Source organism: Piliocolobus tephrosceles, chromosome 9, assembly GCF_002776525.5.
Source record: "Piliocolobus tephrosceles isolate RC106 chromosome 9, ASM277652v3, whole genome shotgun sequence".
Lineage (NCBI taxonomy): Eukaryota > Metazoa > Chordata > Mammalia > Primates > Cercopithecidae > Piliocolobus > Piliocolobus tephrosceles.
In genome coordinates, this window is record NC_045442.1 from 12,154,209 (window position 1) to 12,175,725 (window position 21,517).

The 21,517-nt window shown below is 43.3% G+C and overlaps 1 protein-coding gene across 11 annotated transcripts in view; it reads left to right on the forward strand.

Moving 5' to 3' along the window:
* FGFR2 (fibroblast growth factor receptor 2) overlaps window positions 1-21,517 on the forward strand; it is a 120,502-nt gene that overhangs the window by 44,379 nt on the left and 54,606 nt on the right. For all 11 annotated transcript variants that reach the window (XM_023224375.2, XM_023224369.2, XM_023224373.2 and 8 more), the window contains 2 exons: window positions 2,705-2,874; window positions 15,146-15,269. In XM_023224375.2, the coding sequence (XP_023080143.1) occupies window positions 2,705-2,874; window positions 15,146-15,269 (294 nt within the window). The remainder of the gene's footprint in view (window positions 1-2,704; window positions 2,875-15,145; window positions 15,270-21,517) is intronic.

Genomic DNA, 21,517 nt, shown 5'->3' on the forward strand with positions numbered 1-21,517 from the left:
CCCCGACCTTGGATCTCTGAGACTTAGATGAGCAGCCCTGTGCCCATATCCTGCTGTACGGCTGTGTCTCTGTTTTGCAGAAGCAGATTTTATAGGTGTAGCTTTGATGATTGAAATATCACCCCCAGGGAAGTGGCTACCTGCCAGAAATTCCAGCAAAATTATTTCACCTTAGTCCTTAAATCACTCCTGAGGCACCAAGACAAAGGTGCGGGTTGCCCGTGTGCTGTTGCTGTTGCCGCAGGTCAGGCCTGCATAGGTGCGCGTGGTCTGGGGCGGTCCCTGTGCTGTTACAGTCTCACCCATGGCTTGGCCCAGTGAGGGCAGAAAAGAACAACATTCCTAGTTCCTTCAGCTAAATCCCACTTTTTTTTAGGGAACATAAAAATCATGCCTAATGGTATGTAAGCACATATCTGTTGATTTCTTTTATGTAAAAAGGAAAAGACATTCCACAGGATCAGCTCAGTAGTAATTGATGCGATCTGAAAGAGTTACTGCATTAATATTTAGCTAATTCTTATGAATAGGCTATTGTGTTTACTTAAACAAATGACATGAGTGCAGACACCTGACAGCATGAGGTATGCTTTCCATTTAGGTCAGATTTGTAAACGTCTTTGTGTAGTGACAAAGCTCATTATTTGTTTTGTGCTCTCAATGGTTTCTTTTTAGTGACTGTGGCTGTGCATGGATTTTTCTAAGTAGAAGCTTTTAAAATGAAAGATTGTTGAAATTGTTTCAGTATATGCCAGGCCCTGAGAGTCTTGTGATGAATAGGAATCAAGTACTCCCTGGTGAACCTTCAAAAGAATAGGTGCGTTTATAGGCATTCAACACCCAAAGCCAATGGCTACCCAGGTTGCAAATGCAACTGGATTCAAATGAAAGAATTCAGTCCCTGTTCCTTTTTTCTTCTCCTTCCTCTTCTTCCCTCCCAGCTTCTATAGTTTTGCCCCTCTTCCCACTGTTTTAGCATCATATGGATGCACCTAAATCCCATCACTTTGACACTTAGATAAGCACAGGGATAAAGATAGAGCCTGCCCTTGTAAAGAAATCTCAGCCCTACCTTTGACAACAGGTTTCAAGAGTAAGCGTGAAGGCTAATTGGGGTAGGTGTTTGGATGCAATCATTTCAATTCCTAATTGTATCCTGAGAGTCTAGCTAAGTGAAGGGGATCCTTATCCCCCAGGGACTGTGCTCTACACCCATAGAATAGAGGAGACTTCTAAATATGCATCAGAGACAAAGTCCCTGCCTAGGGCCATTTTACCTTGGGTTTGTGAAGTGTGTGTGCTGTTGTTCAGTCTAGCCTTCATCAGAAATAAGCACAGTTATGAATTAGCCTTCTAGAATGTTCAAGGTCCTGTTGGTGGCTGTTTCAGAGGAATACAGGGATTTTGGTTACCACTTTGCTAAGACAGAAACATGTATGTGAAAAGTTAAATTGCTGTACGGTAGAGGTTCTGGACAGGAAAAAAGGAGGACATGTGCCTTGACCCAGGCTGACTTTCCCGGACTTTAGCCTTAAACATCAGAATGGTGGAAGGTACGGATTCCAACCTCATGGAGAAGCTGCATCTTCCTAGCAGTGGAGAGTAGGGTTGAAGACAGTGGGCTCTGGCATCAGGCTGATGTAGTTCAAATCCTGGCTGCACCTCTTCCAAGCTTCATGGCTTTTGGCAGGTTATGTAACTTCTCTGTGCCTCAGTTTCCCCGCTTGGAAGCCAAGATTATGATAGTGCCTTTCTCATTGAATTGGTGTGAAGATTAATGTGTTGACATGTAAAAACTCTTTGAGCAGTGCTTGGCAAAGCAGAGGCTTTCAGTCAGTAGTAGTCATTAGCCACTATTAGCAGGCATGAAGAATTTACAGTGGTATTCTGGCTTGAGGTTGTGGCTTTTATTTAGATAAAATACACTTTGCTTGGTGATTTAAAACTTTTTTCTTGAGTTTAAAAAGTCACTTGTATTTATGACTTTCAGGGATATTTGGAGGGCATAATTTTAACATATTTAATTGGTAGCTTCCTCTTAAGTTATCATTAGTGGGTGGTAGGGTTATGGTATTCATAACCACCATTGGAAATAATTTTTTTAAATAAAAAAGTTAATGTGTATTTAGTGATACAGTTTTTGTTTGTCTGTTTGTATATAAGTTCTGAGAAATGTATGAATGCCTCTCTGGCTTATTTATTATATTAGAATGATAATTTATACTATTGATTGCCCTTTAAAATAAGGCACCAGTGGATAAGTTGATAGGGCTTTTGAGGACAACTTGTTTTTAACTAGTGTGTGTATGTGACCATTTAATAGGTGTGGCAATCCAAAATGATATATTTTTGGAGGACTTAGCTGTCGCAGTTGTATACGTTGTTCATATGTATATAAAGTAGCATTTTAAAACATGATTTGGCGTGAAGTGATTTTCTGGCATCAAGAACAAGAGAGAGAAGGGGCCTCAAACACTTTTTTCCCCCCCCCGTTAGTAGACGTGAACCGTCCCTCTCTGGGACCTTCTGCTCAGCCAGCTGGATTAGACTTCTGAAAATATTTTCCAAATGTAAATATTACCCAAAGATTTTAAAAATAGCTTATCATTTACATGCAAAGCGAAATGATCTAACCTGTTTGGAGTTTACTCATGGAGGGGAAGCTGTCCGTCGGTATACATTCTAATATTGTTTTCCCAAACAGGAGCACCTTACTGGACCAACACAGAAAAGATGGAAAAGCGGCTCCATGCTGTGCCTGCGGCCAACACTGTCAAGTTTCGCTGCCCAGCGGGGGGTAACCCAACACCAACCATGCGGTGGCTGAAAAACGGGAAGGAGTTTAAGCAGGAGCATCGCATTGGAGGCTACAAGGTAGAATTATGCTTTCAGAACATCACATTCCTTGCATTTTTGTTTATTTATTTATTTATTTTTGAGATGGAGTTTCTCTCTGTCACCCGGCTGGAGTGCAGTGGCCTGATCTTGGTTCACTGCAACCTCCACCTCCCAGGTTCAAGTGATTCTCCTGCCTCAGCCTCCCGAGTAGCTGGGACTACAGACGCCCACCACCACACCTGGCTCATTTTTTGTACCTTTAGCAGAGACAGGGTTTCACCGTGTTATCTAGGGTGGTCTTGATCTCCTGATCTTGTGATCTGCCTGCCTCAGCCTCCCAAAGTGCTGGCATTACAGGTGTGAGCCACCATGCCCCGCCCTACATTTTTGTTTATCTTTTTAAAGTGCTCAAAAGTTAGCAGAAATTAGAAGGAATACTTTAACAACAATCAATAATTGTCACAATTGCCCATGTCAGGGTTTGATATTAACAAAAAATATTACCCTGGACTTGCATGTAATTTTAAAGTACAATTCCCATTTGTGTTGTTCTTCATATGAGGAGAGTTTAATAACAGAAGGGTCGAAAGTTGAGAGTCTGTTTTCTATATGCTTTATAGTGTATAAAACTAAAACGGGTGTGGAATTTGAGAAGCGTCAGTATAGTTTCCCTGTCAGAGCAGGATTGCATGAATAGTGAGGGGACTTGGATTAGAGACTGGGGTATGAAATATGAAGCATTAAGGGAGAGTGCATGGAGATGACAGCAGCAATCTGCTGTCCTCCTTGAAGGATTCTGAAGTGCCCATCACACAATGCCATGAAATTTAGTCTCATCACTCCCTAGGGAGTTTGAAATTGGCAGCTGTCTCCCTGCAGATGCCTGTGCATGCTCCTTCTAGCCTTTGTTCATCCACTTAGCAGACTTTGAGCACCCTGTGTGCCAGACAGCCTCCTGGGCTCTGGGGAGATGAGAGGGTGAGGGATGGCTCCAGTTCTGAGGAGCTCCTAGTCCAGTCTTGGAGGGGAGGCAGAGGAGAACTCTGGCAACAGGAAGGACACAGGTTTGGTTGAAGTTGCAGGAACATGTTGCATCCCATGGATGTGCATGGAAAGGTGATATTGGCTATTTGGAATAACAAGGAGAAAGGAGGTCAGGAAAGGATTCAGGTCTGAGTTGGAAGGAGAGGTGTCTCAGAAAGAGAGATGGAATTTCCAAATTATTTAGTATGGAAGGAGAGAACTGTAATAATTGAGCATATGAAGAGGACTGAAGGAATGATGAAATTTTCTGATGCATTTGGAACATAAGTGGGCATATTAGTTACCTGTTGCTGCATAATAAATTGCCCCGAGGTATGGTAGCTTTAAGCAACATTTACCACCTCACTGTTTCCTGGGTCAAGAATGAAGGTGTGGCTTAGCTGGATCTTCCGTCTCCAGCTGTCTCACAGGACTGTAAGCAAGGAAGGGTTGAGGCTGAGGTCTCATCGGAAGGATTAATTGGGGAAGGAACTGCTCATGTGGTTGCTGTTAGGATTCACTTCCTTGCAGAGGGCCTCAGTTCCTCACTGACTGTTGACTGGGGGCTGCCCACTGTTCCATGCCACGCGGGCCTCTTCATAGGGCAGCTGCTGTCATCAGAGCAAAGGAGAAGCCAGAGAGAGAGAGAGAGAGAATGAGAGCAGGATCACAGAAGTCACAGCCTTTTGTAGCCCAGTGTTGGAAGGGACAGCCACCACTTTTGCTTTTTTCCATTATCAAGCAAGACCCTAGGGAGGAGTTTGCCCAAGGACCTGAATGCCAGGAGACGTGGGGATCACTGGAACCCATCTGGGAAAATTGACGGTGGGAGGAATAGAAGACGCTCTTTAGCTCAGACCTCAGGTCCTTTAGAGCCAGGTGGGGAGGATTCCTCAGTAGCAGCAGTGGGACATCCAGGACTGTGTCTCACGTGTCTTTAACACACCAGCATCACTTAACTCCATCATTACTGTGGGTAAATGAGCCTCCTTTCTGCCTAAAAATGCCCTGGAGCCCTTTTCTGAAATCCCATAGACAGTTATTCATCTTTAAAAGATTATTTGCTTCTGCAAAAGTTTTTGCCTTTTTAACACTTAGAAATTAACATCTAGAGGCTAAAATTCAGGGGAAAATGGAGACTGCCTATGAGTAAGTTTCTAGTAACGCATGGTGGGCAGTGAACATGTGAAACAGTTATGAGGCAGATCTGCTAGCAGCTGGGTACTGTTGAAGCTTGGAAGTAGAAATACTTTGGTTGGTTTTCACAACTCCTACTTGGTGGTGGAAGCAAGAGGCAGGGGGGTGATTTGTCCTTCTGTTCTTAGTTCAGTCCTTAGACCAGATACCATGAGATTGAAAGGTTGGCCCTTTTAAAAGAAATCTTTTTGAAAAAAGAAAAAAAAAAGTGAAGGATTTCATGGGGGGATGCTGGTTAGAAAGGAAGAGTTAAACAGCCCCTGGGATTGTTTTTAACCACCAAATCCTTTCTGAAACTCACATAATTGATGCAGTTCCAATGATTTATTTAAATACAATCTGAGTTTGAGAATGGTGGTCAAAATCCTGGTGGTTAACTAATTTCGTCAATTAAGACAGCCTTGTAAATAAGTACAAAGAGGAGCTGATGAGGCTCCAGAGACCCCTGGGCTCAAAATAAATGGAACCGACATCATTACTATGGGGAAGGAGCTTTTTGCAAATCTGAATTAGTGATTACAAATATGCTAAGAGACTAACGGGGCCTAATGAGAAAATGCTGCTTGATTTTTAACAGGTGCAGTTCAGTGTTAATTACTGATGCCAACATTCTGCTAGACGGAGAGCACCTATGTTCTAAAAGCAAAATGAGGACTCTCAGCAGAAAGCCTTTAGCCTGCCCCTGTGGAGTGCAGATGACCAGAGTGATTTTGTTGTGTCACGTTGTGCCGTTTTTGGAGGGAAAAAGAAATGGAATTTCAGTGTGCGGGACAAAAACCTAAAATACATTTTGCTTTACCAAAAAAAAAAAAAAAAAAAAAAAAGGCCAAAAGCAGGAGAAGACCACACCCTTGGATACAGTGTGCTGGCATGGTCCTCGCCCTTATGGTTCTCTGGTGGAGAAAGGCTGTGGCTGTGGGGTGGGGTGGGGTGGCCTGGAAGATTGGCCCACTAGTTGCAGAAGTGGTCAGCCTAGGTTGATCAAGGGCTTTTCACAACAGCAGTGGCATTGAACGTTCATTTTAGAGATGCCAGAAACTCTTAGAAATTCCATTGAGTCCCAAGGGCTTCTGGGGCTTGAAAAGGAAAGACACATTTCTCATCTCCTGGGAAGGTTCCTTTAGTTACCTAAGGCATCATCTTTGCTACTGTGTTAAGCCAACCCTAGGTCCTGGAGTCACTGGAGCTCAAAAGAGGCTCATTCCCACCTGTGGGCCTCCCCGATGGGGAACTCCCTGGCTGGCTGTGGCCTGCTCTTGCCTCGGAGAGTCCTTACTGGGGCCTGACCAGGGCAGCCTTTGGGGGGAATGGTCCCTGGTGTTGGGTTTTCCCTCTGATATTTTTTTCGTTACCTATGTAATCTTAAAGAAATGTGCCTCTGGGTTGGGCGCAGTGGCAGTGTAATCCCAGTGCTTTGGGAGGCTGAGGCAGGAGGATCATTTGAGGCCAAGAGCACAAGACCAACTTAGGCAACATAGTGAGACCCCCATTTCTGCAAAAAGTTTAAACCATTACCTGGGCGTGGTAGTACTCACCTGTAGTTCCAGCTACTCAAGCAGCTGAGGTGGGAGGATTGCTTGAGCCCAGGAGTTTGGGGCTGCAGTGAGCCTTGACTGTGTCTCCGCAGTCCAGCCTGGATGATAGAGCAAGACTCTGTCAACAAAAAAACAAAAAAGAAAATGAAAGAAGAAAAGAAAAAAAAGAGGTACCTTTGAATATTTGACTTGAGGGAACTGTATTGTCATTTTCATTCCTCACCACTTCTCCAAAAGCAAAGAGACCTAATTGAAACTCAGAGGGCCTGACATCTAACTGATCCGTTCCTGACTCCTGTCCATTTGCCACTTTGCTTTATTTTATTTTTATTTTTTGAGATTGAGTTTTGCCCTTGTTGCCCAGGCTGGAGTGCATTGGCATGATCTCGGCACACTGCAACCTCTGCCTCCTGGGTTCAAGCGATTTTCCTGCCTCAGCCTCCCAAGTAGCTGGGATTACAGGTGCCCACCACCACGCCCAGCTCATTTTGTACTTTTTGTAGAGACAGGGTTTCACCATGTTGGTCATACTGGTCTAGAACTCCTGACCTCAAGTGGTCCACCCTCCTTGGCCTCCCAAAGTGGTTGGGATTACAGGCGTGAGCTACCACACCTGGACCATTTGCCAGTTTATTTAATGAAGAAGCAAAATGTCAAGTTTTCCAAGATACATTTTTCCAGAAAGCAAAGACCTGAAAAGCTTCTTCAAACAAATGTGTGTTATTTCTGCAATTTTTCTTTTTCCTTTATAAATCTACTCATTCCATAAACTATGATTGCGCTTTGGTGGCCTGTCCATCTCATTCTTCCTACCTGTTTATGGATCAGGCACCTTGGCCCCGTCCCCTGCATTACAGCTTGTTTTGAAATGGCATGCATGTGTGGTCAATACAGGGAGGAGGGAGGATAAAAAAAAGAAAAACAAAACAAAGTCAAAGAGAATTATGAAATGGGACAGAAAGCTCATTTTCATTCGAATGACCAGTAGAACGATTTGGTATTCTGCAGTTCAGTGTTGTTTATCAGAGAACCCATGCTGAACCATCCTTAGGTGATTGAGAATCAAATTATTATTTTTGAAGTATGTGAGCAAAGTCTTGCTGGATGTTATTAATGTGTGATTGATATTATAGTAAAGCTGGACTTGAATCATAACTCTATCTCTCTAATCATACTTATTCCTGGGCTTTTACATCAGTCTTGGCCATGGGCACATTTTTTCAGCTCTCTGTGCCTCAGAATTCCCTGCCTTAAAATTAGAAGATTGGGTAAATAATCCTGATCCCTTCAGGCTCTGAGAACTGTAATTTAATAGCATCACCATCATGTAGCATCAGCCATTTCTCTTCTTAAACAACAGCACAGATTTTTTTTTTTTTTAAATAATTTAAAAAAAAAATTTTTTTATGGCTAGATATTTCACAGGGCTCAGGACAGTTATTGCAATTTAATGCTGAAAAGCAAGAAGCTGGCTGAGATAATTAATAGACCACCTCAGTTCTCACCTCCTTCTTAGGTAATGATTTAGGCATAGGGGATTCTTAAAAACCATCTTTTATGCCACTTCGAAGTGCCTAAGAACATAGACCAAGAGAAACTGCAGGAGAGAGTGCTTATTCAACGTGACTGTGAAATTGGCACAGAAGCCCTCAGCACCAGGTATTACAGGGGTTCAGGTTCCCCTGGACCCCTCAGCAGAGAGTGAAGCATTATTGAGCATGAACCAAGTTTATTTCAGATCTCAGAAAAGATGATTTTAAAAACTTTTATTATAATCACTACTAAACTGGTTGTTTTGAAGCATAGGTTAATTAGATTTACATTTTCTAGGTTAGTTACTTAGATGTCATTTTAAAGACTTTTTGATGCAAATGTTATGCTTAATCTTCAAGTATGTTTAGGGGGAGAAATCATGACTAATGTACTTATCAGCATGTTTATACTTTACGGAGATTTTTTGCAGCGAAGACATTTCAGCTTTAATCCCAGATCAAGCGGTCCTTGATGAGGACACAGGCATACGTTTGTATTAACCAACGTTTATGGACTGCTCCCCTGCATCGTGACTTTCCAGGTGCCTCCCATGGAGCAAGTTGCTCAGTCCTTCCACAGCCCAAAGAGGCAGACACTGTTATTTTGCCCTTTTTCATTTGAGGGCTTGCCCTACACCTACCTCATAGGTCGCACAGCTGCCATTTGGACCCAGGTGGTTTTGCACCAGAATTTATGCTCTCGCTAAACTGCTTTCTTCAAATGTAGTTCCATGTTTTGTAAAAACACTGTCGTTGTTGAACGAGAAACATAATGAAAGTAATGGCTCCCCAAAAGCATGCAAAGGTCTAGCCCAAGGTATACTCTTGAGAGCAAAGTTGGGGATATGATGCTGTTCTTCCAACTTCCAAGACTTCTGTGGGTTATTTATTTGTTTATTTTTGAGACAGAGTCCCTCTAATATTGCCCAGGCTGGAGTGCAGTGGTACGAACATGGCTCAGTGCAGTCTTGACCTCCTGAGTTCAAGTGATCCTCCTGCCTCAGCCTCCTGTGTAGCTAGGACCACAGGTGCATGGCCCGACATTTGGCTAAGTTTTAAATTTTTTGCAGAGACGGGGGTCTCACTTTGTTGCCTAGGCTGGCCTCGAACGCATAGGCTCAAGCGATCCTCCCGCCTCAACCTCCCAAAGTGTTGGAATTACAGGCTTGAGACACTGTGCCCAGCTGGTTATGAGGTTTTCACATTTATTGTGGTAATATATGCATAACCTAAAATCTGCTGTTTAAGTCATTATCAAGTTTAGTAGACATTAATTATATTCACGGTATTGTGTAACCATCACCACTATTTTCAAAACATTTTCATCTCTCCAAACAGCAACTTTGTACCCATTAAGCAGTAAGTACTCATTTCCCCTCCCCCACTGCACCTGGTAACCTCTAACCTACTTTTTGTGTCTATGAATTTGCCTATTCTGTGTATCTTATATAAGTGAAATCAGGATATTTTTCCTTTTGTGTCTGGCTTATTTCACTTAACGAAGTTCCGTCCATATTGTAGCAGGAATCAAAACTTCATTCCTTTTTATGGCTGAATTATATTCCATTGTATGGATATACCACATTTTGTTCATTCATCTGCTGATGATCACTTGGGTTGCCTCTCCCTTTTGGCTATTGTGAATAATGTAGCAATTGATGTACAAGTGTCTGTCCCAGTCCTTGCTATAAGTTTCTCTGGTATATACCTAGGAGTGGAATTGCAGGACCATATGGCATTTGTCTGTTTTGCAATAGCAAAAATGGGGAAGATCGTGACATTTTTAAAGAGCTAGGTTGAACAGGCGGTGGATGTCCTGCCGCAGCCACCTTTGCGAGCACCTACAAGCAACGAGCATCTAAGAAAACATGGCATGTTGTGATTCACTTCCCACCTCCTCCAGAGAGATCCAGTGGTTGTTTACTGAGTAGAGGGAAGAGTTTCTGCCACTGTTCCCGAGGATCAGATTGCCCGGCCTTGTTCTCTGGACACCTCCTGAAAAGCAAACTTCATGTATCAATGTTGGAGTTTAAGCATTAACAGGCGTTTGCCTCCACATCTGCGTGGTGGTGAGCAACAGCAAGTACCTCTGTCCTTGACATGCAAGCTTAGTTGGCACAAACGCTTTCAGAAAGGATGGTTTCAAGTCCCCCAGGCACCTGCTGAAAGTGGGGAGCTGGGATGGGAGAGTAAGATTTTATGAATTTTTGGTTTTTTGTTTTGTTTTGAGACAGAGTGTCACTCTCTCACCCAGGCTGGAGTACAGTGGCACAATCTCAGCTCACTGCAGCCTCTGTCTCCCAGGTTCAAGTGATTCTCTTGCCTCAGCCTCCTGAGTAGCTGGGATTACAGGCACCTGCTACCATGCCTGAGTAATTTTTATCTTTTTAGTAGAGATGGTGTTTCACCATGTTGGTCAGGCTGGCCTCGAACTCCTGGCCTCAAATGATCTGCCCGCCTTGGCCTCCCAAAGTGCTGGGATTACAGGCATGAGCCACCATACCTGGCATATTTTTTGGATTTTAATGGCAACTCATCTGTTGAAAGAACTGATCTGTTCATGGGGTGGGTGCCTGTGTGAAGGCCGGGATTACAAGAGATTGCTGTCTTCCTGGGTAAATTGGGTGCTGGTACTGGTGGGAGAAAGGCTTGGGAATATCTTTCTGATATCACATGGACACAGTGTTCTACCTGGCACAGAGTAAAACTTTCTATCACCTTCTGGATGTTTATTCTGCTTGTTATCTAACACCTGGGTATTTGGAAATGTCTGGGTTTTTTTGCAATGTGGAAGGTAAATATCCAGGTGACAGCCTGGGTCTTTAACCTTTCACCCTTCACCTTTCACTTTGGTGTTTTGGTGTCAACAAACTAAATCTACATTCCCAGTTGTCACCTGAGGGTAGCCTGGGATTTAATAGGCATTTTGGGGGAATGAAGGTAACAGAAGAATTCCGAAAAACCTGTCTGGGCCACCTTGTGTCTTTGTGTGTTTAGGGTGTGGAATGTTCATGGAATCCGCTTTTTGTATTACACTTGGGAGTTTAGAACATTTTGCTTCAATCTGCTTTATTTCAATATTGAAATGTTATTTTTAAAAAGTCTTTAGTGAACATGGTTTTGAAGCCCATGCTCTCCTGTTCTGTTACTGGCAGATGAAAAATAATGATGAATTCCACAAAGATTTGGCCATGAGCAGGAAAGAAAGAGTCTTGTGTTGGTTGGTGCAGAATTTCTTCCGTCTCTGGCTTTTGTGTTTGTTTTGCCAGATCCATTGGTTCTGCAGGAGGTAGCTACTATTGAATGATTATCTAAGGAGCTGTTTTATTATATTTTTTGTTGTTGTGTGTGTTGAGATTTCTGTTTGTTTGAAAGGTAGAAATGAGAAAAAAGTAAACAATACCCGTAATCCCAGTGCTTAATTATATGAGGTACATTGCTAACAATTTGGTATATTTTCTTTCTGACTTTAGCTATGTTTATAGTCAGGCTTATACTTTCAGTTCTATATGCATCTTTAGGGTGGTAAATGTGTCTGCTTTTTTTTTTTTTTTTTTTTTAATAAATTGGAATCACAAATTAATTGTTTTTCATTTATCAATAACTGTTTAATGACACCTTACCAGGTCTGGACATAATGCTTCATTCTTTTTTATGACTATAGACTACGCTGTTTGAATGAACAATTCATTAGTTCATACAGGATGTACTATACATTCTTAATGTCTCTCTCCTTGACAGTTTTTTGCTCTTACAAGCAGTGCTTGAAGCAGCAGTTTTGTTCATGTGCCTTGAAGTAATTGTGCCATTTTCTGTGGGCTAGCTTTCTAGAAGTAGAATTAACTGGGTCAAAAAAATGTGTGCTGCTAATTTTAATGGGTACCAGCAAGTTATTTTACACAAAGGTTTTTCTCAATTTATGTTCCCATTCTCAACTGGAATCTTTTATTTCCCTATACATTCACCAAGTACTGAATAACACTGATCCTTCTAATTTTTGTTAATCAGCTGGTGAATAACAGTGTCTCATTATTGTTTTAATTTGCATTTCCCTGATCGTTAATGAGGTTAAGCATCTTTTCATATGTTTATTGGGTATTTACATTCCCTCTTCTCTGAAAGCAAAGATGGTGTATGTGCATTTGGCCTAACTGGCAAAAGAATTGTAGCACTGAAAATCTGAGGAATTTAGAAACATGCATCGTATATCTTACGTCATCAGAAGAGTCATTTCTTTAGGTTTATATTGAATCTCCATATGAAAATAGAGTAATGAAAAAACCCCCAAGCTTTGTGCTTTTGTTTGCCATCTTTATCAAGTTATTATTGTAGTTTCTTAGCTGGCTATTAAGCAACCACTAATCAGTGGTAGGATATCCCCTACAAAAGTGTCCAGCAGTCCCACTGTTGGTGGCGTTGAAGGGCATCCATTTGGAAAATGCTACAGCTCATAAAATTTGGGTCAATAAATCAAATACTGGAGCAATGGTGTAAGAAAATAAATATTAACAGCACTGCATGGGGCAATATTGATCTAGTACCAAGATTTCTGGATGGACAGAAGCACCCTGTTTGGTAATTGTGCTTCTCATTGTAAAAACATTTTACAAACGTTAACTTATTAATATTTGTAGTGCATCTCCAGGAAGTAAATATTCAGGGAGCACGTGCTCTTGAAGAGGGATCTTGCACGGAATGCCATGGCCCCAGTGAGAGACTCGAGCTGACCATATCCCCTGGGGTTAAAAAGAGGGAGCAGTGAGCCAAGCTACATATGCCAAGATTTAATGTCTCAGCTGAGTCAGGCGATGTCCCTCCCTGTGCAGTTCAGGTTCAGCTCCATTTGGAATACTCTGTGTGCCAAATCTGGATCCAGGCACAAGAAAGACATTGACAGTTTGAATGGGGTCCAGAGACAGGCACTAGCCATGATTAAGGGCTTATGGGCATGACATTTGAGCGGGGGCTCAAAGAACTGAGTATTTACAGCAGGGATAAATGCTGGATTACATGGCTTGGCAACGTGGAGACCCATGGCCACCTCCCTAAGTTACCTGCCACATGACTGGTTCCCCATAGGCAAAGAGAGAATCATTTCTGTTACCCCTGAGAGCTTGAGGTGAAGGGAGGGTCTCCTTTTGGGTCTGTGACCTTCAAGTAAAATCAAGGAGCTTATACCTACGTGTCCCATGCTCTTAGCATGACGACACCATCGTAGCACCCAGGGATCCAGGATTTATGTAGGGAATTCTCATTGCGCTGGAAGATTTAGCATCCATATCTCCTTCTCCTCCAGAAGACACATTCTGAATGGAAGGTGCTTATCTCTTCTAAGGGGAGACGCAGTAGCATCTTGTTTGGGTCCTGTTAAGTCTATGGCTCAACCAAGAGCAGAAAGCGAGTCTTTGATGTAGAGTACAGTACAGACTCTCCACGGTCGATCAGATGCCCATAGATTCATTTTACTGCCAGACATTTTACCTGCGACAGTGAGGATCAGTTTCCCATCACCAGCTCCAGGCTGTTTAGACTCTGAAACAGCCTTCATAGTTGTTGGTGACTGCAGCAGCCGAGCAAAGTGACTGTCCAGAACTGTCTTAACTCACTGCTTGTACTCTGTTAAGGAGGAAAGAGGCCAACCTTCACCCAGTGATCCTTTCTAAGACTGTCGGTGATGAACAGCGACCTGGTTTTAGAACTCAGCAGCAGTAACTCCACCCTGCAGTCGTGGCTTGCACAGAACTCAATGGCTGACATGAAAATCGTGGCTCTCCAGCGTGCTCCTCGCATCTCTTAACTCTGTTGGCAGGCTAATCACTGGTGCTGCTTTGCAAAGTGGACAGCTGCTCTGCCCTCCTGTTTTTATAATGGAGTGGTTACGAGATGATTTTCTTTATTCTCTAGTTTCTTGTATCACTCATGTGCTTGCAAATGCACTGCCTGTATTCATTTTTTACGTGATTAACCCAAAATACTTGCAGTGCCCAGGGCATGGCTCAGAAGGTCAGTTGAAATTCCTGAAATGATAGCTGAGGTTAGTAGGCCTTGACTGTTTATTTTTTTACTTCATTTCACTGGAGTGCCTTGTCCAAAACACCTATAGAGAGTGACTTGGATTCAGATAGAAATACTAAAGCCTTGAACCCTGAAGATACGAGATGTTACGTTTTGTAGTAAGGAAAACTCACGCATGTTTGAACATTTAAGTTTATGGAAATATTTGAAAAGCAGGGGGAGAACATTAGAATGGCATCTCTTCGTGTATTGACAGAACCTTGGGTAGGAGTCACAGTAGCTGATTTTCACATGTGCTGCTTATCTTTGAAAAGTCTCAAGAAGTTTGTGAACAGACTGATATACAACTTGAGTTTTGTAAGGATTCATTGCTCCCATATTTGGAATTCTGGGTATTTCTCTGAGGAACGTGTGTATCTATTCAGCCACCACCAGACATGGGAAGGGCAGACCTATGTTTCCAGCTGAAACTTCCTGAGACATCCAGACAACATCTGAGAACTATGAGCTCCTTAGGAGAAATGAATTAGCTAAGGCAGGACAGAGGTCTTGGAGCAGTGCCTGGCATACAGTAAGTGCTCACTAGTGTTAGTTCTAGATGATTCTGTGATGCCATAGAGGCTGAAGGTTCCCAGTGGATGCGCAAACTGGTAGCTTGCCTGCCCGTGGCCATTGGCACCAGGCTGGCTGGTGTTCAGGCTTCCTGGCCACTTGGCCTCTCCTGGAGGAACCCTCAAATCCACAATGGTAACAGGCCCATGGTCTACACTGCTGAATACCTCTGCACATCTGAATGTGTCAATATTTGCTTCACAGGTGTTCACCATGATGATGATGATGGTTTTCATTTCTCATGATTCTTTGTGACAGTTATCCATTTAGAATTTAGGTGATTCTTCTATTCCTTCCTTGCCTCCTTCAGCTTCTTTTTAAATCAAGAAAGCACGGTACTTGGTATTCTGTGCTAGGATTGTTAAATAACCGCCTTTGCTTTGGTCTTTTCAGGTACGAAACCAGCACTGGAGCCTCATTATGGAAAGCGTGGTCCCATCTGACAAGGGAAATTATACCTGTGTGGTGGAGAATGAATACGGGTCCATCAATCACACGTACCACCTGGATGTTGTGGGTGAGTTTGCCTCTCCTCGTGTGGCGGCTACACACCAGCCCGTTCTTGCTTGACTTGTTTGAAAGCGTGAACGTTAAGTCCTGTTTCTCCCAAAAGTTTCAGGAGAATTGGTTCGTTCTTATTCTTTCTACTATCATTTTAGAAGGCTGCTTCTGTCATCTGACAATATTCTGTTTTCCAGGCAGCCAGGGTTTATGAGCTTTGCATGATCCTCATGGTTCCCAAGCGTCATCTGTGTAAAGTGGACGTGGTATGAAATGTCTGACATTCTGGAAGCTGAGATTGCTCTGAAAATGTTAACTGGGCAGGTGAAAAGGGTGCAGATGTGCTGTAGGAGACCTTTGGTTTTAAAAGAGAAGCATCATTTCCCCAACAGGGCAACTGTAGAACGCCAGCTGAAGAGTAAAGGAAAAGGTCTGAGGACTGAGCCTGTGGTTGGCTGGAAAAAGGTGAATGTTGAGGGCCCTTCACTTCCATCACAAAGTCATTAGACAGTACCAGTTCAGTGTCTGTTCCTGGCAGCTATTTCCTCTGTGCAAAGGGAACCATGTATATGAGCTTATAAATACATTTTTGTCAGAGTGCACAGATAAGTAGGCCATTTTAATTAAACATTGGAGACCACCAAGCCTGTTGTCTTGGAAACTCAAATTTCTTCCCAAGTTTTGCCTGTGATGATGGGGCTTTGTTGTAACTAATGGAGAAAGGATGTTTCTCTGTCTTGGAGGATTGCTAACATATGGAACTCTACCTAAGACATATTTCACTGTTGCAGGATGGCAAGTTAAGATCCTTTCCATGTAGGGGCCATCTTTTCTCTTTCCTGTCATGTGCCATGACTTTCAACCTGCCACCATGAGCCCTTTCTTTTGGTTTGCCCTCCCTAAATGCAGATTGCTGACTTCTGCTACAGACTTAACTCAGTTCACACTCACGTTTTGCTGTAATGTGACTGTTGGTAATTCCACAAGCCCACACCACCCACTGTGCCTCTGTAAACAAAGTGTCTCCTGCATTATTGCCGGTTGTGTGTGTCCCTAGTATCATCTCACATGTGGGTCTCCTTCAACAAAATATCTTTGAAGAGAGAGACCCCATAGATATTGAAATTGCCCAAAAAGCCACTAACTAATAATCCAAAAGCTTGATTAACCACATTGCAAAGATTTGGCTAATGAAAATTTTAGGTTAACTGAAAAGTAAACAAAACTATTTTGATTTTCTGTCAAGTTAAATGGAATTGGATCTGCAAGACACTCTGCCTTAGAAAGCATGGTATAGCCATTACTTTCATTTGCATATAAGCATTCAGGAAAAATAGTGCTTATTCGAAGATTTGAGTTTTGTTCTTCAGAAGCCTTCAGGCAAAATTTGATAGGTCCTTGAATAATGTTGATACTATAGATGTTCATAAAAGAGTGAGTTTTAGAACTCTTTCCCCATGGAGATATTTGTGGCGTGTTTCTTAGTGGAAATTACTATGTTCAGATATTTTACAAAACAAACAAAAAGAGAAGTAACACTCAAATATGAGAAGAAAATGGTTAACATTTATTTTGGCGTTGATACACTATGAATCCATTGATCAAAGAGCCTATGGCTTGGCATTTACCTGGGTTCTTGTGTATACTGAATGTGACATAAAAACATTTCTATTTAGGGAAAGAGAGTTAGATTTTGGGCTAAACGTTCTAAATACCTAATTTTGAAATTAAGTAATTTATTGTGGGAAAAAATAATTGTGCTGTAGCAGTCTTTTGGGATTATAGCTTTGCATAGGTCTACAAATCATTCATTAGGCTGGGCTGGGGCCATTCCAGGCATTGTGGAGTCAGATCGCGGCCACTCCGGTCTGGGCTCTTGCTTACAGCAAGTTTTAGGTTGAGTTGTTATGTAAAACATTCAAAAGCCCCTCACCCCACCTCCCCTTTGAGCTTTCTGGCAGCTCATCCCTGTGAAGCCCTGAAGTCTCTCTTAGAGTTTAGGGTTGGGATTTGGATTGGGCTGCTGAATAATGGAATTGTGCTGTCTAATGTTAATCCCCTGGCAATCAGTCTTGTTGAAAAGAGCGTATGATTCAGTGGTGTAATGTAGAGAGAGCGTGGAGTGTATGGAGTAATGCAGAGAGAGGCCTGATTATGTCACAAATTTGGGAGATCGCCCAGCTAAACACGGGCCAATAATGACACAATGCTGGTTGGGAATATCCATTAAAGCTCAACTCCAATAATTTTCCAAGCCTTGAACCTTCTTTATAAATAGAAGCCAAAAGTCAGTGGAGTATAAGACATTTTCAGTAAAGATGGAAGTGTGAAATACTCTCATCTCTGCTCAAAACCCTAGTAATTGCTTTGCGAAGCACTAATAAAATAAGAATTGAGTCAGCTAAAGAGGCTCATGTAGACGTACAGGGTTGGCAGTCATTCTGAACATCTCAGCAAGTGGAAACAAAAAGGATTCAGGCTTAAGCAGTGAATTTCTGGTAGCCCACAGGCCCAAATGTGATACACTGCTGTGTGATACCAGCTTTTCAGCCACCTCTCTGTTTCACAGAAAATCAGAAACCCTATCCCAGTGCAAGCAAAGTCCCTTTCTTGCCCACATTCTTTGGGGTTTTATTTTTGTGGCTATGATACATAGATCGTGGTTCAGATATTATGAAGCATCAAGATGGGTGAGATCTTTTTATTGAAATTCTTCCTTGGAAAGGCGTTCCCATAAGCACTTTAATGTAAAAGCCGTGTAATTTAAGTGACATTCTTGTGTTCTGGAATTAAACAGCAAGCCATTGTTGTGTGTAAGGGAAATGCTCTCATTTATGGGAGCCCTTTTAGGAGCCTGGCTTGATCCTCATTAAAATTGACACCATGACTTTTCAGCTATTTACTGCAAGGGAAAATTAGTGTGATGCTCCACATTTTGGTAATTGTGGCAATGATAAAATGGGCTCCCCTAAAATAGCTGGCTCCGGGAGGTGGCACATCTTCACCATCGTTCATCATTGAGCAGTACCGGAGCCCTGGATTCTGACTGGGGTCCTGTCACTGTGAAGCTGCAATGTTGGGATGACTCATTTCACTTTCCTTGTGTCCAAAAATGAAGGAACCGGAACTCACGAATGTTAGAACAAAAAAGTGGCTTGTGCCATGGAGCCAATAGCAGGTTTGTCAGTGGCCATGCCTGGGGCCCCTAGTGAATTGGGACAAATTATTTAGCTTTTCCGAGGCTCTGTTTTATCACCAGTAAAATCGGAATGATGATACTGACCTCATTCCTATGATGGTTGTATTAGGTTTCCTAGGGCACCCCTAACAAATTACTGTAAACTCATTGGCTTAAAACAAAAGAAATCTATTCTCTTACAGTTCTGGAGCCTAAAAGTCCAAAATTAAGGTGTTGGCAGGTTCCACGCCCCTCTCCCAGCTTCTGGTAGCTGTCCTTGGCTTGTAGAGGCACCACTCCAATCTCTGCCTCCGTCTTCATGCAATCATGTTCTCACTGTGTGTCTCAAAATCTCCTTCTGTCTTCCTCTTGTGAGGACACCTGTCACTGGATTTAGGGCCCACCATAAATCCAGGATGAGCTAACCTCGATCTTTTTAACTTAATTACCTTTGCAAAGACCTTTTCCTTCAAATAAGGTCACATTCCTAGTTTCCAAGGCTTAGGACATGGACTTACCTTCTCAAAGGTCATCCTTCAACTCACTACATTGGTTATGAGGCATCAGTTGGCTTAGCAGATGAAAACATCAGATTGGCACGTAGGTGGCCAGCAACAAATACTGGTTTCCTCCCTTCCAAACCAGGATTCTTTTGAGGGTTAGAACAGATCTTTAATAGCTTTTATTAGTCGCAATCAGCAGTCTTATTAAACAATGCCATTTTGGGGCTGGGCACGGTGGCTCACACCTGTAACCCAGCGCTTTGGGAGACCGAGGTGGGCGGATCACCTAAGGTCAGGAGTTAAGAGACCAGCCTGGCCAACATGGTGAAACCTCGTTTCTACTAAAAATACAAAAATTAGCCGGGCATTGTGGTGGGCACCTGTAATCCCAGCTACTCAGGAAGCTGAGGCAGGAGAATTGCTTTAACCCAGGAGTTGGAGGTTGCAGTGAGCCAAGATCGTGCCATTGCACTCCAGCCTGGGCAGCAAGAGTGAAACTCCATCTCAAAAAGAAAACGAAAAAAGAAAGCCAGGCGCAGTGGTTCATGCCTGTAATCCCAGCAATTTGGGAGGCCAAGGCAGGCAGATCATGAGGTCAGGAGTTCAAGATCAGCCTGACCAACATGGTGAAACCCTGTCTCTGCTAAAAATACAAAAATTACCCGGGCGTGGTGGTGGGTACCTGTAATCCCAGCTACTCAGGAGGCTGAGGCAGGAGAATCGCTTGAACCCGGGAGGCGAAGGTTGCAGTGAGCTGAGATTGTGCCACTGCACACCAGCCTGGGTGACAGAGCAAGACTCCATCTCAAAAAAAAAAAAAAAATAAAAAAAAATCATTTTGGGACCTAGAGAAGTGGCCAGAGGCTGACATTGACATTTCCTGCTGAGGTTTCCACCTTTGATTCATGCTGTCATCAAAGCCGTCCTGAGACTGATTTGGCTGTTGGACTTGCAGGAGAGGGGTGTGGAGTTTGAAGACTTGAAGTTCATGGAGTTGGCCTCTTTACGCCCACCCCACCCCCTCCCTCACTTTACAGTGGAGGAAGTTCACGTTCAGCTGGGATAAATGATTTGCTAAGTAAGGGCTTGGAGCAGGCATTCTGAAGCTGGGGCCTCCATCTGGGTGTTCTCCACACCTACTTATATGAACGCTCCTTGCTCTCCAAGCCGACTTCTTCATTTGATGTTCACTGTGGCGTGTTTCAGTAGGGACTGCTGCTGTCACCCCACCCTGCTTTGAGCTCTTTGCTGCAGAAGACAGAATGTACAGGAGAAAAATAGGAACTTAAAAGACTAGTTGCTCTTCCTCACTCATGTAGACGATTTGGCTTTGAATCACGAATTCTTGCTTCTTTTGGGCATTCCAGTTCTGCATTTCCAGAGACCCTCAGGTACGTCAAGCTTTTTGTCTGGTATTTGATATTTTGGGGGACAAAGTACAGTGGAGGTAGAAATGGTGCCTCTGATTTTTGCCAAGGCCAGGTATGTCTTCTCCCCATTCCTTGTTTTTTTTTTAAAGAGACAGAGTCTTGCTCTGTTGCCCAGGCTGGAGTGCAGTGGCATGATCTTGGCTCATTGAAACCTCCGCCTCCCAGGTTCAAGTGATTCTCCTGCCTCAGTCTCCTGAATAGATGGGATTATAGGTGTGTGCCACCATGCCCAGCTAGTTTTTGTAGTTTTTAGTAGAGATGGGGTTTCACCATGTTGGCCAGGCTGGTCTCAAACTCCTAGCCTGGAGTGATCTGCCTGCCTTGGCCTCCCAAAGTGCTAAGATTACAGGTACGAGCCACTGTGCCTGGCCTTCATCAGTTTAACTTTCCAGAAATGTGTTCCCCCTGTCTGTCCCCATTCCCTTGAATGAAAGCTGTAAGCAGCAGGCAGTTGCTGTTTGGGGGCCCATCAGAGGCCGCATGTCACTTCTGGATGGGTCAGTCGTCACTACCAGCCCCGACTTGCTGGCGGCAGATCAGCATGGCACTGTCAACTAGCCCTTGACATAAATCTGTTGTAACTCAGCTCCAGACATGATGGGACACAGCCCGAAAGCTCACAGGAATCCATACCAGAGCGAAGTCCCCCCTCAGGTGTGTGTTCGAGAATGAAGCGTCTTTTATTCCAAGCACTGACTGATAAGCTCGAATGTGGAGTTGACACCTGGATTGGAGCTTTTGGGAGCTTTTGGCAGCCCATCCTCAGTGGGAGAAGGAGGAATGGCTGAAGTTGTTGACTGCTTGGGGCAGCCTCTGTCCCAGGAAGACAAAGGCTCCAGTGTGATAGCTGAGCTGGGGCCAGGGGACCGAGGCACGGCGGAGTCCCTCAAACCACAGCTGGAGTGTGAAGTTTGGACTCTCTCCTGGGTTTGGAACAAAGTAGTGGTTAAGCAAATGAAGAAGCGGTGGCCTAGTTAATTAATTAACCGGTCAATTCATTACTGAAGCTGTCAAGATTCAATCATTCCTGCCCACTTGCTCCCGATGGAAGGCTGCGTCTCGGTCTCAGTTTCCATCACCCTGTGGCTTCTGGATGGAACTTTTGTTTCTGTGTGTGATGAGGAGTGGCTATGGTAGCATCATTTAAATGACG